This window comes from Dermacentor albipictus, chromosome 2 (genome assembly GCF_038994185.2).
Source record: "Dermacentor albipictus isolate Rhodes 1998 colony chromosome 2, USDA_Dalb.pri_finalv2, whole genome shotgun sequence".
Taxonomy (NCBI): domain Eukaryota; kingdom Metazoa; phylum Arthropoda; class Arachnida; order Ixodida; family Ixodidae; genus Dermacentor; species Dermacentor albipictus.
The window spans coordinates 102,576,451-102,603,999 of NC_091822.1; the positions used below are offsets into that span (position 1 = coordinate 102,576,451).

At 46.1% G+C, this 27,549-nt stretch overlaps 1 protein-coding gene across 8 annotated transcripts in view; it reads right to left on the reverse strand.

Annotated features, from left to right (window-relative positions):
• Positions 1-27,549, reverse strand: part of LOC135911688 (neprilysin-1-like) — a 346,542-nt gene that overhangs the window by 253,648 nt on the left and 65,345 nt on the right. For all 8 annotated transcript variants that reach the window (XM_065444035.1, XM_065444039.1, XM_065444037.1 and 5 more), the window contains one exon: positions 16,423-16,620. In XM_065444035.1, the coding sequence (XP_065300107.1) occupies positions 16,423-16,620 (198 nt within the window). The remainder of the gene's footprint in view (positions 1-16,422; positions 16,621-27,549) is intronic.

A 27,549-nucleotide genomic window follows, 5' to 3' on the forward strand; every position in this document is an offset into this window, starting at 1 on the left:
CGTCATATTTTGTGAGCTCTGACAATGGCTCGACAATGCATAAAAAGTGGTTGACGGAAAGGCTGCGATATGCGCACAGACAATCGAATCTGTGTGCTGCCTTCTTATCAGTGGTCGCTGCAAAATGAGCGATGGCAGATGTCTTCTGAGGATCAGGATGGCCTCCAGATTTGATGATGATGTGGCCCATGAAGAGAAGCTCGTCGTAAGAAGAGCGACACTTCTTCAGATTGAGAGTAAACACTGATGACTTGATGAGGGCTGACTGTCGTTGATCGTCATGACTTGATACAGATCGGTACTATTCCAAGCAGCCTAAAATGGTTGTCGAAATTTCCGCTGAAGACAACAACATCATCCAAGCAGATAAGAGAGGTCTGCCACTTCGGCCTACTAATACTACGTCAGTCACATGTTGGAAGGCTGCAAGTGCTGAGCATGAAGTTGAAGTTGAAGTGTATTTCCCCACCAACACTACAGTGTGTTTTACACAACACAGCTGTGGAGTGGAAAGTGGGAAAAAAGCTGCGCTGATGCAGCTTGACTAGACCCGTCTCCCATCCATACAAGGCAGCAGAACGACAGCACAGCAAACTTCATACAGTCTTAACGTATGATGAAAAAAAAATAAAACGTTTACGATAATTGTGAAGTAGACATAATTATATGCGCCCTTGTGTACCTAAAGTACATCACTCATTCACGCACAAAAGACCAAAACCAATGACCAGAAAATTATTGCATTATCATTATCATTGCAGTATCACATTATCATCTCTTGTAAATACTCACCCTAGGCAATTTTGTAGTGCAGATAACAAAAACGACAATTCAGTTATCACCCTTAAAGTCTCAAGTGATTAACTATTCCAGCTCTCTCAGCACGCAAATGTTCTGAACTCTGTATTTGTTTTTGCTTTTTCCAAAAACTATGTGTTCTGTAACCCCTACGTCTCCGAGTACTGACTTTTATCTGATGGACCATATTGTCTTTGATATTGCTGGCATAGAAAGAATAACAGGTAAGTTAAAACTTTCTTCATCATGTGGCATTGATACATAAATTGAAAGTTTTTATTGAGGACTCAAGTGTAAGGTGCTATATTATTACTTTCTAACCTATTCCAGCAATCTCTTCAAATAGCCTGCATTATGGAAGGCTGGAAGGTCAGGAAGGTGATTCCCTTGCGCAAGTCTGGAGATATTTATTCGCCAGATAATTATTGGCATGTTTCACTTATGAGCATTCCCTGTAAAATTATAAAGTATGTCATTTTCTGAAACCCTGCATCATTCCTTCAGTTAAATACCTTTTTACTGATCATCAGCGCGGATTTCGTAAGTCATTTTCCTCTGAAAGTAAACTTTTATTGTGTACACATGAGCTAAATTCCATGAATGACCGGGGTTTTATTGTTAACTGTACATTGATGTTGTGTAGTGTTTTCTGGCGCAAGGGCCAGTTGTGCCCAAAGAGAGCCGTGACGCATGGTGATGTTAATTATGTCTTCTCGATAGCATAGACAATGAATTCTCATGGTGGATGTGACATGGCTATGAAAGGCCCTAAAGTACTCGCTGGAAACTGCTTAAAATATATAGGTACTAAAATAATGACTCTGCTTAGTTAGTGGGGTGGGCTGTGGCAAGAGAGTTTTGTTAAAAACATGATGCAAGAACTTGAAAAGAGCTCTTTTCTACAAGGGCTATTAGGCATGTGCTAAAATTACCTGGCCAAATGATTTTCACATGTCCATTTCAGCTAAAAACTCCAAGACGATTTTTATGTTAAAATGCGGCTGATTGTTAAGAAAAAAATGCCAGGTGTAGGGGTGTTTTTTCGATATACAGAAGGGAGATATTTTTTACTCTCTGCGTCTATAACAGGACATCGAAAAAAAAAACGAGGAGAACTGTGGGATTATCACTGCACTTACTACAAGTCGGATGGCCGCTGCCAGTCAAAATGTAAGGGTGATTACTGTAAGTGTGTCATATTCTTAATCGATAAACAAGTGATTCCTTATATCGTGCTGTTTTTCCAGTTATCCAGTGTTCTACTTTTGGTTTTATCATGTGCAGCTTATTCAATACTTGGGTATTCCACTGTCCTTGCCAATGCTTCCTTAGATTACGGCGTAGACAAATACGAGGTCTGTAGAAGCGATAGGGGTGGTTCCATCTGTGTCGCTAAAAGTTACTGGCCTGGCGCTTTCATCAGCAGTTTCATTGCCCTTTACGTCTTTAGGACAAGGTACACAGCATTTGACAATCATTTGACTACACATATACGCGGAGCACAACAGGCTGTACAACTCACTAAAACTGTGTTGTTGTGTTTCCTTGGAACAAGTAAGGCTCTGACTACACTAAACGAATCTGTAAACACAATAACCCTGGCGAGACCTGCGAGCCGTATCCATTGGACAGCCGAGAGTATAGCGTAGGCTTCGGCTGTTAAGATACTTGTGGTGTGGATTTAGTGCCCCGGATATTGAAAATGAAGATCCGAGAGCTGTGTAAGAAACTCCATTGCAGGACTTCAATGCATCTGCATACCATTCTGTGCAGGAGTACTTCTCCTGAAGTTCACGAAAGTGGCACTGCATATGTGCTTCTGGTGCACGCTTTCATATTTCTACGGAAGAGATATCGCATTGAACGGTCTGCCATTCCCACGGTGGGGGCAGGTGAGTCGGAGCCACTAGAACATTCTCTGGAACTAAAACACCTGTTTATTCTGCTAATCCTATAAAGCGGACGTTCAACGGAGCTCTACTAGCTTAGCGGTTACGAAACAGCCTGGCAGTAGACACATCACGAATATATGAGTGACATGGATGCTCCACGTCTAAGTTAACGTTGAGAGAATAGAATAAGCTTAGATATGTTCTTCGGAAATTTAATCACCATTCATTAGACTCCATATAAGGCTTTCTATGGGACTTGTCTTAAAAGCACCTGTAGCCAGGCGTATACCCAAGTGGTGAATGGGATCTAGCACCTTGAACACACTAGGTGCAGCAGAGCTGTATACTATAGCTCCATAGTCGAGGCTGGACCATATGAGGCTTTTGTAGAGGCTCAAAAGGCATTTACTTTCACCTCCCCAACATTTACGGGACTAGACCTTCAGTAAATTCATTGTCTTAAAACACATCGTTCTCAGATACCTAAGGGGAGGGACAAATGTCAGTTGGGAGTCTAAGATAATTCCTAAAAAATTAAGTTCTTGGCTGACAGATAGCCTTTGTCCATTTAGATAGATAGCAGGATCAGGTATTATACCTCTCTTTTTAGAGAATAGAACACAGATGTTTTTCTAGGGGTTTAACTTAAATCTCTTCTCTGAAGCTCACGTAGACAATTTGTTTATGCCAAACTGTACATGTCGCTCGCAGATAGAAATATTGCATGATTTAAACCCTATTTGTACGTCATCTACATGCACAGAATAAAACATTGCGCGTGATATGACCGTGCATAGGGAATTCATTTTTACAATCAATAGGAAGCAGATGAGTATGCCACCTTGTAGCACACCAGTTTCCCGTATAAATGGACGAGATAACGCATTAGCAACCATGGCACGGAAAATGCGGTTAGAGAGGTAGCTTTGAATCACGCTCAATACATTGCCTCAGATACCCATACCAAGGAGATCCCGAAGAATTACAATGCGCCACGTGGTGTCGTATGCTTCCTCCATATCTAAAAATGCCGATAATAAAAACTTCTTGCGCACGAAGGCATCTCGCATATTCGCCTCGATACGAACAAGGAGATCTGTTGTGGATCTACCCTCTCCCTAAAACCACACTGCAAGGTGTCTATTATTTTGTTGCTTTAAAGATAATGGATTAGGCATCTGTTTACCATTTTCGCAAAGAGTTTGCATAGGCAGCTAGTCAGGGCTATAGACCTGTAGCTGCTGGCCGAAGTCTGATCTTTGGTCTTTTTTGAGAATAGGAATGATGACTGCTTGCTTCCAGGGAGGTGGAATATAACCGGCAGAGAATATCAAGTTAAAAAGTGATAGCAGTGTTTTGTTTGTGTGTTTCAACGGGTAAGTACTCAATCATCTCGTAAATTATTCGATCGTTTCGAGGAGCTGAGTTATTGCAACAATTTAGTGCAGCCTCAATCTCCACCATGTTAAATGGACAGTTGTAAGTTTCATCTTTGTTTCCTTTTCAATCCAGAGGCGGTCGCTCCGCTTGTCTCGGGTATTTCAGGAATGTATTGGTATAATGGGATGATCTAGAAACGTACTGAAAATATGCCCCAAGTGAAACAGCTTGGTACTCATTAGTGCCTCCTTGTGTGTGTACTAAAGGCAGAGAATGAGTTTCGCGGCCTTGTATCTTTTTTTACCTTGTTCCATGCTATTCGTTCGTCTGTATATGAATTGATGCTACTTATGTATTTTCCCCAACATTCTCGTTTAGCATGGCGGTGTGTTCTTCTATCTTGTGGCATTATTTTCTTGAAATTGATCAATTTCTCGGCAATTCGAGAGTCGCGAAGGTGATTTCAAGCCTTATTCTGATTTCTATAAGCTTCCTTACATTCCGCATGCCACCACGTCATTTGGAGGGCGATCCATTTCATTTGCGGATAGGTTTTGATGCCATATCCGCAATAAATGCTGTCAGGTATGCCACTGCATCCTCAATAGAAAGTGTAGAGATGCTTTCGCAGTTGATGAGCGTTGATTTTTAATAACGTTTCTCGTCGGCTGACTCGACTTGCCAATGGGGGACGCGTGGAAATCAGTCATCACGTTTTGTTAAATTTATGAGAATCGGAAAATGGTCAGTCCCATATAGATCCTTAATCACGTTCCACTGTAGATACGGTACGAATATACCAGTTGCCATGCTTAAATCGAACGACGAGAACGTTTTTTTGCCATGCTATATAACGTAGGCTCTTTATTATTGAGTAAGCATGCTCCTGTAGAGAAAAGTAAGTTTTCTACTAAGTGTTCCCTTGCATCGCAACGACAACCTCTCCTAAGCGTGTTGCGTGCATTAGAATGTCCCCATGACAATTTAAGGCTCGGGAAGTTCATAGATGAATCTGTGAAAGCCAGTGTTTCAAAGGTGGTACTTCGAGGGGATGTATAGGAAGATAATGGTTACCAGCTTATTAAACAGCACCGAACGGGCAGCCACTGCCTCAAGGGGCGTATTAAACTTTAATTGCCGGCAAGCAACACCCTTATGTACTGCTATTGCTACACCGTCCGACGAGGCAAGGCCCTTGTTGCGGTCTTTTCGGTAAATGGCATACTGCCGGTGAAAGTTCAGCACCTTTGGGCTGTAATTATGTAAGATTTCCTTATTATTGTCTAGGCTCTGGAGTAAGTCCTTGACATCCCAATGTAATATCTGTATATCCATAATGAATGTGTTCTGTGCTGTACGTCCAAGAGATTATATTAGATTAGCTCACGAGGCATTTCCAGACCCCGTAATACGCGATATTTCTTCGTGGCGCGGTCGAGGGATTGGCGCCGTTCCTTGAGCGTCTGAGACGCTTGAGTTGCGCTCGTATCCATCCCCTCGTTTGGGGCGGTGGATACTACCCACGCAGTGGGCACGTACGTAGGAATTTTGGGCCGATCTGCACGGCCAGTGGTTCTGGATCTAACAAGCCCGAAGGTCGACTGGTCCTCGTTTACGGGGGACCGAACAGCGCTGGCTGTTCCAGTCAACGGGACTGATGGCATGGCTGCGGTGACTCTATGTGTCATGGGCTGCCACCGAATGAAGTGGTGCTGGTCCCTGGTGCGCCACATTGGTATAGGAAAGACTGGACTGATTGTTGGAATAGAAACGCGCACGTGCCTCTGGGAAAGAGATTTAGCTTCACTCTGAGTTCTATTATTTGTTTTTTTTTGTCGTCAGGGGCAACATCGCGAGTAAGCACGGTGGTCATCTACACAGTTGGCACAGTGGGTTGCTGAAGTGCGAACGTCAGAAGAGTACTAAATGGAACTACACTTGGCACAAGGAGCACGCCCTCTGCAGCTTTGTGAACCATGCCCGATACGCTGACACTTGAAACATCGACGCAGATTTTTTTGCACGTTCTGACAAGAAGCTTGCAGTAACCGGTCTCAATCGATTCAGGAAGAATGCTGGTTCCCAAAGTAATTATTACATGCCTAGTTGGTATTTCTGTGTCATCTCGCCCCATTTTAATTCTTTGCACCTTGACAATGTTCTGTTCTTGCCATCCTTCTAGTACGATGAACACCGCGCACTGTGTTCATCGACCTGTGTGGGCCTACTTAGACAGGAATGTCCCCAAACGCTTCTAGTTTCGAGAGCTTGCCGTATTGTGGCGTGCTGCGAAATTCGATAAGATTGCCACTTCCTATGTTTGTTACTTTATAACCTCGATCCTATGGCTTCACTGAGAGATTAGGCTACAAGAAATGGTGAGATCATTCCGACTATCTTAGTTTCGTGCTGGCTGTTCAAAACGTGGTATTTGAGAAATGACTATTTCGGTTGCAGAAAAAATTTGGTTCATCGGTGCCCTCCTCTTCAGGGAGCGATCAGGCAGTGGGGGAACAGCGTTTGCCATACAAAGTTGGAAAATTCGGCTGCGATAGTGGCTACCCACCACCGAGCCCAACAAAGGGACGCAACAAGCTACGGAGAATACGTGCAGACGCTAGCCATGCATCGCCACTATAACTTAATATAAAATACCTAAGGTTGGATAATTACACCAGGTTAACCTTTGCCGCCCAGAATACGGAAGTGAGAAGTGATAAGAAGACAGGAAAGAAGAAACATACGAGAGAGAAAGGAAATATTTGAAGAGGGGAACAGGAAAAGGCGACTGCCGATTTCATCCAGGTGGGTCAGTTTGAAGGTGCCATCTGTGAAGCAGCGGTGAAAGAGGTGGGTTGCCTCCACCGTGGGGGGCGGGGCTTCAAGGTTGAAACACGCGGCATCAGCTCAACCCCCAGAAAGCACCTTTTTCCAGACACGGCTAAGTCACACACGGCTACACGCGGGAAGGTCCAACCCTCGTGTGCTCGCGTACGTGGTGTCGCAACGCACCAAACGCCATCTCATGCAGACGCCCTCGCGGGTGGCTGACTGTATATTCCTAGATTTTTTTAAAGCGTTCCACAAAGGTTCTCACACCAGGATCCGCCGTGGTTACTCCGTGGCTATGGTGTTGGGCTGCTGAGCACGAGGTCGCGGGATCCAATCCCGGCCACCGCGGCCGCATTTCGATGGGGGCGAAATGCGAAAACACCCTGAACTTAGATTTAGGTGCACGGTAAGGTACCCCAGGTAGTCAAAATTTGCGGAGTCCTCCACTACAGTGTGCCTCATAATCAAATAGTAATTTTGGCGCGCAAAATCCCAGAAGTTAAATTTCTTAAGGATTATCTTCAACTGCTTTTTTAATTTAGGTAAACTTAACCTTGATTATAACGTTCTTCAACGGCTGCATGCTTTCCTTACTGATTGTTCACAATTTGTCACAGCTAATAATACTTCTTCTGTCACTTCTACAGTTGAATCAGGTGTGCTACACGGTTCAGTGCAGGGACATTGCTTTTTGTTATATATATTACCGAGTTGCGTGATAGAATATGCTCATCGGTTATTCTTTTTTCAGAGGATTGTCTCATGTACCGCGAAATTAACAGTGATACGGAAATAATCTTCTTCAGTCGGATATCAACCATGCTCTTGACTTGGCTAACACGCGGAACATGAAATTAAACATTAACAAATGTAAGTACGCGCGTGTTTCTCGTCGTAGTACTACACTGCCTGCAGAGAAAAGACGGGGAATGCGGGAGATGGAAATTCAAGACGATGAGCAAAACGCGAACAAGGTGAAAGCAGGAGCCAACGTTTCGACAAGTGGACTTGTCTTCTTCAAGGCGACGGACGCTTTCCTCGCCACAGTATATATAGGTGGGGTTCTTCCTTTCCTTTCCTTTTTTTTCTTCAGCCAGCATGTCAGACGCCCTTGACACGCCGGCTAACACGCGTGCGTTGACAGATTGGGGGAGGGGGTGCCTTGGCTTTCACCTTGTGCACAACATTCCTTTACTCTCAATTCGATACGCTAGCACATTTTCCCCTCGTTTCTGCATCCTCCCGCCTCACACCCTCTCCCCTTTAGTATAACCCCACCTGTATATACTGTGGCGAGGAAAGCGTACGTCGCCTTGAAAAAGACAAGTACACTTGTTGAAACGTTGGCTCCTGCATTCACCTTGTTCACGTTTTGCACACTTCCTGCATGTCATCTTAATAGTAGTGACCTCGAATCTGTGTCCTATTACAAATATCTAGGAGTATTGATTTCGTCTAATCTTTCTTGGAAGGTGCTTGTAGACCACAGAGACAACAACATTAATCGCACGCTGGGCTACATACGCCACGATTATCTTTTTTTCTAGTTCTGAAAACGCACTTCTTTATAAATTGTTAGTTCGTACTAAACTTTAATACCCTGCATCTGTCTGAAACCCTAATGAAGAGACGCTCATCTATCAATTTGATTTTGCGCAGAACCGGGCTGCTCGCTTCATTCATTCTAATTATCACCGTAAGTACAGAGTCACTACTATGAAAGCAAGCTTATTATTGCCAGTGCTATTACACCGTAGCAAAGTATTCCGCATTTGCCTCTTCCATAGCATATATTATGGCAACCCACTTCTTAAATATCAATTGATAACCCTACATTCTTACGTTTCAGCTCGCATCGACCATCGTCATAAGCTTGGTGTTCCTTCATGCCACACCAAATAATCTTTCAATTCATTCATCCCCAGCATGTCAACAAGTTGGAATCATTTGCTCAATCTGTTGTCGAAATATCTTACAATTCTAAGTTACAAGCTGCTTAAAATAACCTGCTGTTGTCATAAACAGAATAAATTTTATTGCTGTCATCTTTCTTATTCACAATTAGCCCATTCTTTCTTCCTTTTTGATCCCATCAAACTTTGTTTTGTAGGCATATATTACTGGATACAGCGTCATTGCTTTTGTTATCTTTATGTGTCTATAAGTTCTTATAATGCTTTGTATACTCAGTGGTGTTATTTCCCCTTGTACTGTGTGCTATTTATTGATAATTGCCTTTTTTACATTGACGTAACCCTTTCTTTTTCTTTTTAGTTTTATGCAAATATACTGCTGTTTTTTTTTCAACTTTATCGAATTAACCTACTTGCTTTTGTAAGACCCTAGGGCTCTGAGGGTGAATAAATAAATATAACGCGAGAAGACGGCGCCCTGAGAGGTGCTGCGATATCCAATCGCGTACGTGGAAGACGGGAGAGATCTTTCAGTGATTTCGACCACGCTGGTGGTGAGGAAGGAGCGAATGTAGCAGCATGTGCGAACGTCCGGGTTGAGGACTGCGAGTTCACTAACAATAGCCGAAGGGGAGCCGTAGTCGAATGCATTGTGATTGTCGAGGCTAAGGACAGCCTTAGCATCCGAGAATGTGGGTGGATCGAGGAGGTCGTGGTTGAGTTCTAAGAGCGCGTCGTGCGTAGTGGGGAGAAGCATGGTGTGGGATGGTGAGCGTCCAAGTACGTTTGCAAGCGAGCTAGGATATGTGTTCCATCTGCTTGCCGACGTACAAATTGAAATAGATGACCTGGAGATTCTCGATTGTGAGTTTCTAGCCCAGCATGGGGATGAAAGCCAAGCGAGCGTGTTGGCGGAGCCCCAGCCTTTGCTGCGGAACGAAGTGAGCGAGGTTTCGGATGAGTTTGTTGGGGATGTGATCTGAACTGGGGGCGGGGGCGGGGTGGTGTGGAGCTTGTGCAGTTCCGCATAGACTTCCACTTCCGTGTTATTGGCGTCCAGTTCGGCGATCGGGAACCCGAAGTAGGATGCGAGAGGGGGACAATAGGGGGCAGGAGCTGGAGGCACTTAGTGGCCAAGTCTGCTATCAGGGGTGGAAGCTCATCGAGGCAAGCCCGGAAAACGCGTCGTAGTTGTTGTTGAGGGACCGAATCGGCGGAAGCGCAGTCAAGGAGGTGGTGAAGGACATGCCAGGACTGCTTGCAGACCAACTGACCGGAGATCCCCGAAGAGACCTGCCTCCTCTGTGGACAGGCGACAATGGTGAAGTGTTGCTCGATCGTGCGATCGATGTATGCGATGCGCCGGCGTAGGAAACGGTTGTGAGTCACTAATGTCAATGGTTTCCGAGGCCCGTGCGAGTGGCCCACAGGTGTGTGAGGCGTAAGTTAATTGCCGCGTGGTCATCCGTGGGGGTTCGAGGCGGCGATCCCTCCTAGTTCCGCCAGTAGCTGGTTGGCGTACGTCGACAGGTCCTCGATGTTGGGGTAGGCAGAGTGCAGCCGGCGTGCTCGCAACGCGTACGAATCCGTATGGCCGGTCATGTGTGAGCAAGGCTTACACAGGTGTGGGCTTGAATGGTGAGGACGTGGTGACCACTGCCCAGGGACTGATGCGTATTCGACCTGCGCGCATCGCGCACGTGATGGCCGGAGCTGAGGTCTGGAGTGGTGTCGCGGCACATGGTGCTGCCGATGCACGTGGGGTCAGTGAGCAGGGAGAGGTGGATGTCGTGGGCTAGGTGCCATAGCCTCGAGCCGGGGCATTGAGTTTTAGGTAACCGCAGTATGGATTACTGATCTTGAAGCCGCCGATAAGGCTGCTCTCGCTGCAGCGGCTCGGAGTAGGGCATGGAGAGACAAGCCTTTGATGACGCGTGGGTAGTGGAAACGTGCAAATAAGTATACAGGTATCTCATGTCGGTCAGCTTGGACCTTAACAAAGACGTGCGGCACGACAGGGAAGGGCAGGTCGACTCAAGTGACCGTGAGCGTCCGCCGGGTGAGGGCGACCTTCACGGGATGGCGCAGAGGATGATGAGTCACTTGGTCGTCGCGGCGTAACTCGAGAGATGGAACGGGGGAGCGAGTTTCCTGTAATATGATAACGTCAGATAGAGGCTACGGCGTCCAGTTGCAGAAGGTTTATAAGTAGGTGGATCAAAAAACATGGCTTTGGGGGAAAACCACGGCATTTCCATTGCCAAAGAATGACGACGTAGCGGTCAGCCATGAATAATGTTATAGAAGGTTTCGCCTCGGCCGGTGTTTGCGAGGGTAAGGCGATAGAAAAAGTGGTGCAGGTGTTGAGGGGTGGCTTGAGTCGGATTGTTTCGAGCATGTAAGTTTGAAGGGCACAACCATCTCTGGAGAGATTGCAAGGAAGTGGCGTGGCGATTGGCAGCGAGGTCCGTGCGCAGAGAATTGAGAGCTTCTTGTATTGTAAAAAGCTGCTAAACGAAGTTTAAACGGCTATCCAGCAGTTTTTTGATGCCCTCCAGGGCCTCGATGGCGGCCCCAGCCTCTTCAGTAAAGTAGAGAAATTCAAGGGAGTGTTGTGCCTGTGGAAATTGCGCATGGCCCTTTTAGGGTCTCAGTGTACATGCCGAAAGAGGAGGCGATTGAGGAGGGCAGAAAGGATGGAAGGGTGAAGGATGACTCGAGATTCTTTTAGAAAACTCCTAGTCCAGCTGGGAGGGAGTATATTTGCATCTTCTGAGCCGCACGTTGAGTAGTTTGTGCAGTGAGTTGCTGTCGGAGGGAGGCGTTTTCTTGCAGAAGTGTGCCAACCTGTGGCGCTGGAGGCACTGAGAGTGCGCAGGGAGGGCTTGTAGGGCGTGGAACTACGTCGACCGGATTGACGGCGGATTTACGCGCTCCCGTGGAGAGTGGAGGGAAGGTAGTGGTCGACTTGGGGGATGGAGGTGGTGGAGATGGTGGGGGTGGTGGGAGACCGCATGCCACTTGCTTCGAGCGTTGAGGGCGCTTCAGGTAGCGGTGCTTAAAGTTGGAGCTGTGAGTGGTGTGATGCCTGTCGCAGAAGATGAAGAGGGGTGCAAATGGGTGCCGGCGGCATGGACCAAGGCTGCGCGGCGTTGCTTTTTGGCGCGGAGGCCTGGGGCCTGCCAGGAAACACCCTAAACTTTTTTGGAGGAAACTTCCTGTCCTGCTACAGCGGACTCCGTGGCGTTGGGCAGCCGGGAGATGGGCGACGAGGTGGGCGGCCGGGTGGTTGCCCTGTGGCCGGGGGGATGGTGCGCGGGTGGCCGCACTCGAGCTAGGCTTGATAGGCCTAGGTCGGCGCACGGCCTAGTTAAAGGCTTTCAAAAACAGTCCTAGGCCAACAAGCGTGAGTATCAGGGTGAGATTAGTATCGAAATGATCCTGACGACTTGCTTCGCCCACTCATTAAGAAACTATCGGGCACAAGGATCGACAATTCTAATAGGAGAAGCACGACCAAATGCAGATACGCCCGAGCAACTTCAATGACACGTGTTCCACGCATGTTGGCTTTCATTCGTCGAATGTTGTGGTCAAACACATGGCCTGCCCATTTCGTCCAATGGTGAACACTAATTTACTTAGTATGTTGACCTCCATGCTCTTCATATAAGATCGTCACAAAAAAAGGCGAAGTTCTCCGTTGACCACGACGAGTGCTTCCTTCTTAAACTTCTGACCTTGTAATTCATGAGGGGCTCTCACTCATTTATGGTATTCCCGAGATGAAACAAATTAAATAGGGTTACCGGAAATGATGCTGATTTAATCCGCTATAGTTTCATTAATTAGGCTCATGGAAGCACCAGTGCCGACATGCCTAGGTTTTTTTCCAACACCTAATTTAACAACGAGCACCGTTTCTACTGCATAGTGGTCAGGTTCTGCGGTGTCATGACTTTGAGAGGTATTGCTGGTTATGGAGTACCGAGCCTCGCATGTATTTGTCGCTTGATCTAGACTTGTCTGTTTTGATCCACCAATTAAAGCTGAAGTCAGAACGTACACGAGTGACTGAAGCAATTGATCCATTGTGCTTGATGGCATAGCAAGAACTTGTTAATAGCCCTTTAATGTCACACCGTGTATAGTGACTCAAATAACAGATGATTCAGGAAGTTTCGGCTCGGCTCTACAAGTTAAATGCCACTTTTCCAATGCATTCTCTGAAGGTTATTGCTTTCAGTCTGTAGCATACGGCATAATTCCAAAGTTACACGGGATTCTCTTTGAGTCCTCAAGCGAAACTCTTCTTCCACTCATTCCACAATTCATTCAACTGTCAACTAATCTGAACATCGTACCATTTCCGGGTGTCGCCACATATAAATTCCCGCATGTTCTATACGCGATCCGCCTCAGTCCACCGTTGCTTCCTAGACGAAGCGCACTTAAGAACATGAAGCCAGGTATGTACACCTGACGAATTTCCAACAGATACGCCTAGCTTTCAGAAATGTTGTTCTCGTTTGCTCCCAGATCTTGATAGCGTAACAGGAAGATCTAGCAGCTGCTGCTGTTGCTTCATCTGGCATTTCTGAAGGTCAAGCAGTGAGTTCGTAACAGTTCAGCGATTGTCTGGCTGCGTTACAGCTGGCTGAGTTTCACGAGCTGAGATTAGCCCCTTAAAACAAGTTTCAGATTTGTCTTGTTCATTGCAGAGAGGAACGCTACTTTTTATGACTGTTCGTCAGCCGTAAACCCGGTAACTCTCCATAAACCATCAGGACTGGTGACCTCCTCTAGTTGCCCGACAGGTTGTTCGTCATTTGCATTGTAGCCATCGAGATGGTTTGTCCCCCATTGAACGCGACATTGAGCTTCTCCTCTGGTTCCTATTTTCTACCATACCAATGTAAAAATCCTATTTGGGCACTGTAGGTAGAACCCCTTTTTGGCTACATTCGTTCTGCTAATCTTATTATACTTTATCATTTCCACGTTGGCGATATGAACTGTTTTGATGTCACAAGCGCCATGTGCTGATTGAGTATATTCTGCATTCGGAAATCATTACCTAACAACAATTATTGAAGAAATAACGTTTTCACGTAGAGATGTGCTGACAATATCAGTTCTCTATTGGTTTCTATGCGCCATGTCGTTTACGAGTATTTTACACAACAAATAGTGCTAGTTTTCTCCTGTATATAAACAGGTCATTTTATTAACGTAAAGCTGTTTGTCTGACAGTACTTCAACTTCCTTTTGTTCATTCTGTGGCACCAGCCCTCAGTAACACAAATACTGTCCTTGAAGACCTTTTCGCGGCGCATGGGCAGAAGCTGTAAGCATTCGTACACGAAGAAACCTTTCCATCGAAATCAAACTTGAATTTCCGGCACAGCAATTTAACAGGAAGACAAGGTGCACAACAGATATTCAAGATTTAAAATTTGAATTACCCGCACCATAAAAAAAATTATCTATAGCCTCTCGCATGGCATACTTGGTCATTGGGAAGATGTCTTGCTGAGCATGTACCAGTCAGACACCCTGTTTGTCGAGCAACATATTTTGTTTGACGCCATCTATGAGACTTGTTATTCCAGTAATATAAAAAATTTCAACGTGAAATGTAGCAGCTGACATCAGATAGCAAAATATGTGGCACCTGGTCTGTACACAAACTACGGCAAGATTACTCGTGCTTTCTAATTGCCGGTTAATTTCAAGAAATTGAATGAGAATGATATTGCAGGAAAATCGAAGCAAATAAAATCAGACCTAAGGTCATGGGTGATAAGTAATACTCATATTTCTTAACCTTTTTTTTCAGGATTTGAGGCCTGTATAAAGGACGGAGGAATTCAGAAGGCGTTATTGTATTTAACATTTTTTTTCATTTTTTACTTATCCAAACCTGTATTCTTCGAACCTGATATTGAAATTATCTTTAATGTCAATGCCTTATTTTTCAATATTTCTTTTTTTTTATTTCCGTTTCTACACATTACAACCCGCTGACTGGCCAACTTCGCACGCAAGCAATGTTGCTTAAGGGGCTGGATTTGTAACTGCAACATGATTGGATGTAATAAAGATTATTATTATTATTATTATTATTATTATTATTATTATTATTATTATTATTATTATTATTGTTGTTGTTGTTGTTGTTGTTGTTGTTATTGTTGTTGTCGTTGTCATTGTTGTTGTTGTTATAGTATCTGGTGCCAGAAGCGGATAGGAAGCTAATGAAATGGACAGACGACTGTTTTCACATGCAGAGATGGACTTGAGTGAGGTGGCTTGTCAGAAGTCTGTTGAGACGGGGGGATACAGCGACTCTCGCAAATGTACACGGAAGAAGGAAACAATAAAACAGTAAGAAAGCAATAGAAACACACATGTGCCTGGATTTGTTGATTTATTTGCTATCACAATAAAAGGTCGGTACTTCAGCCAGGCACAAAATTCAAATTTTAGATAATCATAATACTCGAGTTCTCACGATGTATTGTATTAAAGTGCTGGTAATGAACATGCGCTTGACCGATAGTGTCTTAATATGTCCCGGGAGAAAGCAAAAAGAAAGAAACGCCAGGACGCTTGTCAGGCGGTTCTTGGTACGTTGAACAATCTCACTTTGATTCAAATTCTCAGAATTGAGCCATGGCAAGTGAGCCAGTAACATTCGGAAATTGGCATCATCAGATGTCGAACACCGTGACCCAGTGGAGCAGAAAGGTCCGTACCTCTCTTCTATTTCAATCAGCTGGGCGTATCACATGAGTTACAGGCGATAACAAACAAAGACACCAAGGAGAACACGTGCGAAATTACTTGTACTTACTAAATGAATTAAAGAAATGATAAATTATTGGAAATGAAACCTGATAAAAACTCGAACGCGTAATGCGAAGACGTGGGAAAGTTCCCCCCAGCGGCAACTTGTTTTTTCATTCACTTTCGTTTTCTATAATTTATCATTTCTTTAATTCAATTTGTTAAGAACCGGTAATTTCTCCTCTGTTGTCCTCGGTGTCTGTTTGTTGGCTTCTGATGCAATGATTAATAAAAACGGGGCCCCTCCGTGAAAGCCCTTTCTTCTCGTTCATTACATAACAAGGGTCTAGAATACGGCAACATTGATGCCTTCAGGTAGCACGTGTAGGCATATTGAGCAGTTGCTTTCCCCCCAAAACTTCACGTACTGATGACGCCTGCGGCAGAAAGGATGTTGCACATCAACCGCCAAGGTTTGTGAGTGGTGGCGCTGGCTAACACTCCGAGGGTTAGTTCTAGTAGTAACACATAACTGCTCCAGAAAGTGGATGGGAGAACGGCGACGCGGTAGATCGATTGGTAGAGCATCGCACGCGTAATGCGAAGACGTGGGATTGTTCCCAACCTGCAGCAAGTTGTTTTTTCATCCACTTTAATTTGCTAGAATTAATCATTTATTTAATTCACTTAGCATAGTACAAGTATTTTCGCATGTGTTATCTTTAGTATTTGCTTGTTGGCTTCTTATGCTACGAATAATAAATGTCGGGCCCCTTGATTAACGCCGTTTCTTCTCGAGTTACAGGCGACACACTTACCGTAATACTTCTCTACGTAGGCGCTGTCAAGCGGTGCTCCCATGGCACCGATGTGATGCTGCATATTTGTGATTTTTCGTAGGGCGGTTTCGCGTAAAGATCCGGTCATCCAGCTTGACGATTGGAACGCCACTTGATAGGCCTTGCGAATATTCGAAGCCATTTCATTGGCCGCCATGAATGTTTCCTTGCTGATCACTGGTTGTTGGGCACAATAAAAGAAGAAAGAAAATAACACGATTACATTGGCTAAGTCGGAGCCTCTGACCCAATCATTGCCACAGCAGGTAGAAGTTAGGGCCCGCTAAAGCTACGGAAATCTCGTTTTATGTCTCTAATCTTTGGCACTTTGTCCAATTGACTGTATTTTGTGCAAGCCTTCGCAAACATTCCGCAATGCTTGGTATATCTACACGTGATGCCAAACAACTCTCTCATGTCAGCGAAATTTTTCACGCTTAAGGCCGTCAGCTACTTTTTAAAGATATTGTTATTTGAACGAAGGATTGAATACTGAAGGTTGTTTTCAATTTAGATTTACAAGATAACTGCCGCGTCGACTGGTTCAAGCGACAGCCCGAGACTCAATAGCATTCTCCGTTGCGGTGCTTGCGCGTATTGTCCAAAAGAAACAAGAAACATGGATGTATCATTAATACGGGTGGCAGAAGCATGGTCCCTGTGTGTCTAAATATCGGTGTTAATAGGAAAGAATTAGTTTCAAGCGTGCGACATGCACAACGTGCAGTGGAACGTGGGGCACAAGACGCATTGGCATTGATTGCGGAAATACCACATTTCACTGTAGTCGTGGCACGCAACTCTTGGTATGGGCATGTGTACCGAAACAGTTTTTCTGACAGGCAAACGTGAGGGGTCGGGGACCAAAACACCACCAGAGATCCAGGTGAAAAGTCCACGTCTTTATGTCGGCGATCGTACAAATGCCGTCAGTTTCCTTGGGAGGTCACGAGGTGAGCGCACGCAATTTCTTGGGCTTCCCTTAATGACGGCGTCAAGTGCGTATTCTCTGGCCTCTGCGTCGGTGGAGGGAAGGGATGTGTCCAGTGGAAGTGCTGGTTGTCGGCCTAAGAACAAAATAAACGGCGAATAACCGGCAGTGTCGTGGCACGAGGAATCACACACAAATGTTACAAAAGGTAGAGTAAGTTCCCAATCAGTATGGCAGGACGGGACATACTGTGCCAACATGCCCGTTAGGGTTCAATTCAGACGTTATGCATGACCATTAGTTTGCTGATGACAAGACGCATTGAGCACATGCTTGGTTGAGCGGGTCTGCCGCATGTCGGCGATGACTTTTGAAAAGAATGTCTGGCCACGGTCAGTGACCAGTTGGTGTGGAGCTCCATGATGTGAAATGACGTCGTGTAAAAGAAAAAGAATTGTTGACATCTGTTGCGCAGCTTGCTGGGCGCAGTGTGGTGATTGTGTTACGCATGGTGTACTCTTTTGCCACAGCGCCCCACTTGTTGCCAAACCTTCATAAAGAGATAGCGCCAAGTAGGTATAGGATAACGCGAAAGAACGGCTGCACAGCGACGTCCAGTGGGCAGTGGGCATGGGCAGTGGGCATGGGCAGTGTCCAGGGAGCATGGACAGTGTTTTTCGACACTGGCCTTTCTCACACGTCACAACGTATTTTCGGATGGAGCGGGCATGGCCTCACCAGAAGAAGCGCCGGCGAATCCTGTAGTAAGTTCAGGAGAGGCTGAGGTGACCGGCGGCTGGTAAGTTGTGAAGTTCGTGAAGAACAGCTAACCGGCAGTGCTAAAGAATGATAAAACGTAGGGCAGGACCATCAGACCGAACGTTGTGGTGGTATAATACACAATTTCGGAGGACAAAGAAGTGAAGGGAGAAATCGCAAGGAGAAGGTTCTTACGATCAATGATGGCGCGCAGGGAGCCGTCAAGGCGTTGCCTGTCGGCGATGCGGAGAAGTTGAGAAACAAAGAAAACGCAAGCGTCGGCATCTCGGCCAGGGACAGGGGGTGATTCATCCACTAGATAACCTGACACACAGTCTGCGTATTGGTGTAGGCGGCCCGACTTGTGCACTATTGGATATGAATATTTTGCAGCCACAGAGCGAGGGGACCAAGTCGGCTGGTGGGATTATTGAGTGACGAAAGCCAGCAGAGTGCGTGACGGTCCGTGATTAGTGAGAATTGCGTGCAAGACAAATACGGGCGGAATTTGGAAACCATCCACATGAGAGCCAGGCATTCATGGTCTGTAATCTAAGAGGTGACTCCACCGCTGTGAGGAGGCGGCTAGCATAGGCGAAAAGCACGGTGTTAAAACAGCTCCAATTCCTTGACTACTGGCACCGGTGCGGACCTCTGTTGAATAGGGCGGGTCAAAGCCAGCCAGTAAAATGAATGGTGGCTGCGGTGAGAATGGCGGTGGGCAAAAGACGCCGCTTGAGCGAGACTTCGCGTAAGTGGGCCGTTCTTCCTGATATCAGCAAATCGTCGGGCAATCTCTGCAAAATTCTGCACGAACCGTCGGAAGTAGGAGCATAGTCCCAAAAACCTTGGACGTGGTTGAGAGACTTTGGTGTGAAGAGACGTTACAACATGAATTTTCTAAGGGTCTGATCGAATACCAGAAGCGTCGGTGAGGTGGCCCAGCACTGTAAATTGCCGGCGACTGAAGTGACATTTCGATAAATTTTCTTGGAGCCCATACATGCGGATTACTTGAAGAACAGCCGATAAACGCTTGAAGTGCGTTTGAAATGTAGGGAGAAATACACCTCATCTCGGTTACAGAGGCATGTAAACCATTTGAAACCTTGAAGCAGAGAGTCCATATGCTCGAACCTTGCTCGGGCATTGCGTAGACCCAAAATGATAAGTTTCAATTGATAGAGACCATCAGGAATGACGAACGCGGTCTTCTCTTGGTCTTTTACATCCAAAAAATGTGCAAATATCCAGACCGAAGGTCACTTGACGAAAAGTAGTTGGCACCATGGAACAATCGAGGGCGTCGTCAATTCGAGCCAAGATCTAGACATTTGTTTTTGATAATTCAGTTCCCATGACGGTAATCTATGGAAAAACTCTACGGGTCATCTTTCCTTTTAACAAGCACAACGGACGATGCCGAAAGGCTCGACGACGGTCCCACAATACGTTTGCCAAGCATCTTGTTCACCTCATCTTCAATAACCTTACGCTCTGACACAGAAACTCGATAAGGCAGGCAAGAAATTGGGCATCACCAGTATTTATGTGATGCTTACAAAATGATGTTTGGCCTAATTTTCCATTGTTGAGGTCGAACATGTGGCGGCAGAGAGGCGTCATAGAGCTCATGTTGTGGAGGCAATAGGTCCGCAGCAATCATGGCACTAAATATGGCGTCGAGGCAAATTGCATTCAGTAAACATGCCGAAGAATCGGAGTACACATCTATTTAAAAATCGAGACCTGGTCATCTACTATAGCACGCAGCACGCAACCGGTATACCTTGGGGAAGAATTTGATTTCTCAGGCCAAAGTTGATGACGGGGAAGCATGCACAGTTAGCGCCCATGGTCGAAACGGGGTTGGGCGCGGTGCTATTGCGTATCGAAAGCACACCACGAACAAGTTTGACCACGTAATCACCATCGGGTACAGACAAATTTGATAAAAAATCGACAAAAGTCAAGGTTTTAGGCGGCAGACGGACATAGGCGGTCGTACTAAAGTTGTGCGGGAGTTCGATACGAATATGCGGGAGAAGAGGAAGTTCGACGCAAATGGTACAGGTAGAACAGTCAATCGGTTAGGAATGCGCCTTAAGAAGGTCTAGTCCGAGGATGAAGTCGTGGGGATAATTGGTCAGCGCCCTAAAAAGAACTGCAACGGGGCGGCCGGCGATGCTTATACGGGCAGCACAACATTCCAGTGAGGGCAAAAGTGCTGCCATGGGCGACGTGTGTGGCTCGCGTAGTAGCAGGTGTGATCAGTCGAGGAGATGTTAGCACTCATTGTGGACACATGGGTACCAGTATCAACGGCGTCAAAGAGACATTGTTGACGAGAACATCCAATACGTTCTGGTATGTTGCGAGCGTCAGTGGAGGTTTTGGGCCCAATTAAGAAATTACAGCACCACCCCCAGGAGCTGCACGGTCTAGTTTCCCATCCAGGTGGGCCCATTATTGGTCGGCGATTATTAGCGGCACGCCTGGGCGACGGCTACCGACGGCGCTGAGGTGACGGTGAGCGAGCGGGACGAGTGTCCTCTACAGGAACGTCAGGAGAAGGAAACATATGGCGAGGCGAGTAGCGGCGAGGATCGGGATATGGCATAGGAAAGTGGGAAAAGTAGTTCGAATAGGCCGGCATCCAGGAAGTGTAGCAGGGGCAAGCTAGATCGCCGCTTCGGTGTCAATGGTAGCATATCGGCTTGTCGTCAGAAGTTCTCCACTCAGCAGGGTTGCGGAATCTGCGAGGAGAATACAGGTCGTTGCCAGGCACAGCTGTCAGCACCGGTCGGGAGTCTGGTCGGGACATGAAACAGGCAGCAGGAAAACTGAAGTTGGGGAATTGCCGCACTCCTGCCCGAGTCAGGGAGATTGCAGGTGCCGGTTGGTAAGTAGTGTGGTCAAGTGGAAGTGGATAGAACGGGGCTCGATGCTTCGAGCTCGCGGTAAACAATGCGCGCCACATTCTCATTGAAGTGAGGTGCACTCGTAAGGTTGACGGAGGATGACATCGCAGCCGTGTTGAGGAGACGGGAGAACTGTAGAATGACGAGACACTTCTTGGCCAGCTCGAAGCGGCGGCATAACTTGACAATTACGTGGATGGTGGAAACATTCTTGTAGATAAACAAGTCGAAGGCATCGTCCGTGATACGTTTGAGGGTGTGGCCGGCTTTTTAAACCTCAGTCATTTTCTCGTCAACTTTCTCACATAGAGTGAGCACGTCTTCTAGGTTCGGGACTTACGAGTCAGTAGAAGACTACCCTCTGAAAGCAAGCTCTTGCAACCGTTTGGCGATCGGTATGGTTTCCATAGAAGTCACAGAGCTTGTCCTTAAAGGCATCCCAGGAAGACATCTCGTCCTCATGAACCCGGAACGAGACACGTGGTGTTCCACCAAAGTAGAATAGTACATGTGTAAGCATTATGGTGGTGTTCCAACTGTTCTGGTTAACACGCTCATACACGATCAGCGATTCCTCAATGTCAAAATTATCTTGATGGAGAATATGCCACGGTCACGAGGATTGGCAACCGCGACGTAACGTTGTTATTAGAGTGGTAGTTGTAGATGGAGACTAGGTGTCGTCACTGGAAGCAACGCTGGACAGCTGGACGGTGAGGCCGCCGCGGAGCTCCGTGAGGACGGAGAGCCCCAACTTCCACCAAAATGTTACACGAACGAGGGATTAAGCGCTGAAGGTTATTTACAATGTATATATACAAAATAACATCCACGCTGGAGCCCGTGCGCATTTTCCAGAAATGTGCACGTAGCAATATGTTCCGGCGAACTTTATCTCAGCCATAATCCGTGCCAATCGTGTGATCCGTGTCAATCTAATGAGTTTCCTCTGAAGCATCAGTACGTCCACTGCAAGCTTCGCATGATCTGAGCTTCGGCCGTCTTCATCGCTGTATATTGTAACGGCGCTTCATCTTCTACAGTTTCGTTGTACGCACGCTCATTTGGGCATGTTTAGAACAAAAATCGGGTAGGTGGGTGTCCACTAATGAGCTATGGCCTCGCGGTCTCGAAGCCGTCTGCCGAGCTCGCTGTTGATTGAAGCACTGTTTAAGAAATGTTTCTATAGATTTATTTCTGTAGAAACGCTTCTATAAATCATCTACAGTTTCGTAGATGATTTCAAACGTTGCAGTTAGTAGCGCCTATGTTTCCTTGCTACTGCTAACACTTTACTGGTGACGCGGGTGCTTTTGCGCGACATTTAGTTTTTCACAATGTGAAGGGTGCTACGTTAGTAAATATTTAGAGCGATCGAGAGATGAACAGTACGCAAACGAGGCAAGCTTTAGTTCTTCGCCAACGTTTCGTTAACGGGGGTTTTCTTCGCCATCATCAGTCATTTTTGCTTTAGTCACCCCAGTCAAGATATCCAATGCGGGGAGAGGAACAGAAAGCTTAACAATGGAAAAAAAAGATAAGCTTCCAACATGACCATAGCATAAGTGATGCAACTAAATGAGAACATGCGCTAGTAGAACAGGCAAATGTTTTATAAAAATCGGAAAGGTAAAAACAATTCGGCAGACCCTGATTCAGTGGACGTCAATATAATTCGACGTACTTATGTGTGGTAAAGAACGGTTGTATGAATAAGGTAAATGTATAGTGGATTTTTAAGGAGAAAAAATATATGTCATAGAGTGTGCTTATAATGCGTAGTACAGCATAAATGTATTCGTAAGATGAAAGACGGAAAGCAAACGTAAACACAGTGGCGGTTACCTGGTTGCCTCAGTGACATATACATAGTGGCACATATCTAATCGCTGCTAGGGCGCGTAATTTTGGACTGCTCAACCACAATGATTGGCTTTTGAAAACGGTAGAATACCCCGCCCACCCGAAGTGGCTGCAACCAGGAAACAGCACTTGGCATAAACAATGCAATATTAAGTAATTATTTATCTGAATGTTGAGGAGCCGCCTCAATGTTAGTTGATGGTTTGAACTGACAATTGAATTTGCCAAGCTATTCTACTCCATCACGGATGCAGGCAAAAAAACTGCGAAAAGTGAATAGTGGTCAAACAAAAGAAATGCAGAAGCAATAAATAAAAAAAAGAAAATCGGTAACAGATTGAAGACGTCGTTCAGAATTTACGTACTGCGATACCTTGTTCAAATGCATTAGGAGTGCAGAAACCTTTTTTCTGTTGTGCTACAATATCTCCGCAAGGTCACACTGAGATCGAGCCCTCGCTGAAACCAGATCCTCCGCGTTAGAAGGTATCTGAACACATCCCCGTCAAACCTACACGTCGAACATCCGTGTAACAAGCACTATGACACACGCGCTGATATTTTTAGAAAGCTAGTCGATATCGGCACCTACGTATGAGTGCATTCTGATGGTTAGGTATAGGAATGCTCCGCTGGCGGACTGGTGCTTAATATCGCTATAGAGCACGTAAGTCAATGTTTCTTTTTAGGTGTCAGCCATTCGGCAATGCAGCCGGCAACAACAAGCAGCCACCGCCAGAAAAAAGTTGGAAAGAAAGCATCCTTTTAAGACGCGCTTGATTATTGAAGAAACGTTTACTGGATTCGATATTATGAAAGCAGAACTCATCTCACTATCGCTGTCGACTGTAATGCGAATAGCATTCTAGCATCGTAGTGACAGACCATGTTCCTCAAGTCACGTTTTATTTACATGTGTAGTGGTAATTCTTAGATTTTCATTGCTGCGTCTATACGCCAAAAACACCAATACACCCCACTTTGCTATGAAACGTGCTTGCCCACGTATCCCATGGGCATGAAGGCATGACGACGAGTGTATGAATGTATGACGCCGATGCAGTAGCGATGGAAAGACGACGCAGGAATGATATCGATGGAGCAACAAGGTGTGTAATAGTGATGGCCTGACAAGGATGAAATCTCTTCTAAAATTATGACGATGCCAAAACGATGACAACAAGACGAGATGACGGGGAATGAGATGACGACGATGACGTTGCCACGACGATATGATGACCACCGGATCGAGAAGCAAGAATAACGACGATGGCAGGACCAAGACGGCATGAAGACTGTGATATAGCAGCGGATGCTTGGTAGCATGTGTAACAATAAGGGAATGGCGATGAAGGCGTGACAGTGGTGTCGTAAGCATGATTGAATGGCGACAACATGGGTATGATAGAAGGAAGAACGAGGAATGATGTCGATGGATCGATGATAGTATATCTTCGTCGACGGCATGACGAAATTATGCAACGATACTGAATTGATGACGATCTGATGTGCGAGTGTGGCACGATGGCATGACAATGGTATGACTACTACGCAATCACAAGGGTCGGTGGTCGAATTTAAAGTGATGACGACAGAATGATTCCAAGAGCAACCCGACGGCGGTATCATATCAAATGCATGAAGGTGGCATGACAACGGCATGAGAGCAATGGAATGGCAACGAGTGCATGATGACAATGGCGTGACACTGACTGCATCAGTAGACAAGCACAACGACGATAGTGGGATGTCAACATGACATCATTCTGATGAGGCAGGTAGAGTGACGATGATGGAATCTCTACGACGGTATTACGACAATGATGTCGCAATGGACGTGTGATAACGGCTGCCTGAGAATGACGGCAAGACAAGGGCGGCACGAATACAACTGCAGGACCACAGTTTGATTGCAACACGTAGCCGAAGAATAATTCGTCGACAAAATCACGAAGGCATTATGACGTCGACGGCATCACGAAATGGCAATGATATTACTGAAGCTATGGCAACTATAAAACGACAGCATGACGATGACAGTATGATGACGATAACCTGGTTACGACGGCAGTACGAGAGCCGGAGGACAAAGCTGGAATAACGACGATGCAACGACCAGGATGGCTACAGGACCCCGAACAGGTACCTAGTGGCACTAGATATTACACAACTTTCACCACTCGGTCAGAGTGAAAGGCGTGAGGACGAAAGCATAACAAGAGTCAGATCATGAAGTCGGAATGAAGACGATTGAACGAGCTTGACGGCGTCACTAAGTAGGCGTGACAACTAAAGCACGTAGACTGTATGACAAAAATGGCATGACGACGATGGCATGACAATTTCTTGGTGACAGATTTCGATTGACGGCGATCCAACTACCACGACAAAATCGCCATCAAGAGCCCGTACCCAGTGGCCCAAGCGGTTAGGCAACTTGAGCCAGTCGATCGGCTTAGAAGGCGTGATGACGAAAGCAAGGGCACGAAGGTCGAATTATGAGAACAGAACGATCACGACGGCTTCACAGACAGACAGACAGACAGACAGACAGACAGACAGACAGACAGACAGACAGACAGACAGACAGACAGACAGACAGACAGACAGACAGACAGACAGACAGACAGACAGACAGACAGACAGACAGACAGACAGACAGACAGACAGACAGACAGACAGACAGACAGACAGACAGACAGACAGACAGACAGACAGACAGACAGACAGACAGACAGACAGACAGACAGACAGACAGACAGACAGACAGACAGACAGACAGACAGACAGACAGACAGACAGACAGACAGACAGACAGACAGACAGACAGACAGACAGACAGACAGACAGACAGACAGACAGACAGACAGACAGACAGACAGACAGACAGACAGACAGACAGACAGACAGACAGACAGACAGACAGACAGACAGACAGACAGACAGACAGACAGACAGACAGACAGACAGACAGACAGACAGACAGACAGACAGACAGACAGACAGACAGACAGACAGACAGACAGACAGACAGACAGACAGACAGACAGACAGACAGACAGACAGACAGACAGACAGACAGACAGACAGACAGACAGACAGACAGACAGACAGACAGACAGACAGACAGACAGACAGACAGGCAGGCAGACAGACAGACAGACAGACAGACAGACAGACAGACAGACAGACAGACAGACAGACAGACAGACAGACAGACAGACAGACAGACAGACAGACAGACAGACAGACAGACAGACAGACGGACGGACGGACGGACGGACGGACGGACGGACGGACGGACGGACGGACGGACGGACGGACGGACGGACGGACGGACGGACGGACGGACGGACGGACGGACTGAAAACTTCGGATTAAGGCAAAGAATGCTATTCGCAATGAAATATTAGTTCCCGACTATGCAAGAACAGAATTGCCCCTCGAATTGGCGAGGTCGTTTTTATATCAATAATAATAGGTACTAGATACTAGACGATCACGCATTTTCATGACTCCGGTGGTAATTAGTCAGTGACTTCCCGCATACAGTTTACTTACTGGTGGCTTCAGTCTTTTGTGCGCTTGTAAAAGCATGTTACTCAGATCTTAAACATAAGCACAGGTTGATCCCTTTATCTTCATATCCCCTCTCCTTGAACCCCTACACTAAGTAAAACTTTTAAGAGAAACATATTCGAAACCCGATAAGCCCTGCGGGGCATGATGCTTGGTAAAATTTACAGTGTCTTGTGGCTGCCACATTCGCTCCGCCACCTTTACAATGTGTGTTTTAATTGCACGAGGTGTTTGCACACGATACATAGTTGGTTCGAGGCTGTGTACACAATAACCAAAAGCGACTTTCATGCACAACGCATTTAATGATACTACAGCTATAACTTTCCCCCAGCATCATGGCCACATTCACTTCACTTTTCAGCTCGCTACAATTTTTTTTCGTTATTCAGATGGAAGCACGCTTCTGTTTAAGCGTCTGCGATTTTGTTTAACATATCGTGTGTTTGTATCATAGAAGCTGCTTCTCTACGAAGCGACCGCGACAGAAAAATATTTGCGAAGCAATTTATATGGTTGCAGCAACAATAGGTGTCGGAGAGCGATGGGTGACCATGTAAATAGTCGGGGACACTAGTAGCTGTCTGGCGCGAGATTGGCCATGGCACACCATTAGTAATTAGGTAAATAGCACGCAAATCAAAACAAACGTACTGGTAGAAACCACAGAAGGAGATTGTAAAAGTCAGCATTTGCTTTCTTGAGTAACGTGCTGCACGTCCCGATGCCATCCGTGCTTTATTAAAGCTCATGGACACATTAGCACAAAGACAAAGTCTTAGTGTCGTTGCCAACTCCTACGCGAAATAAAACAAGGAGAAAGCATTTTGCTGTGCTCAACGCACCCCTGTTCAAACCGCGCAGCAGCTTCCACTGGTTGTAGTACCATGAAAGCGAATTTACTGCAATTGATCAAGTAGCTACGTACGAAGCTGAGTTGCCTTTCGAGAACGGGGAGGTAGCCACCGGTGCGCGCGCCCTGATGTTGTCCTCCTGCCCTAGTACATGATGTCAACCACGAATGCGCCTATCAGCCAAGCGCCTTGCACTGTT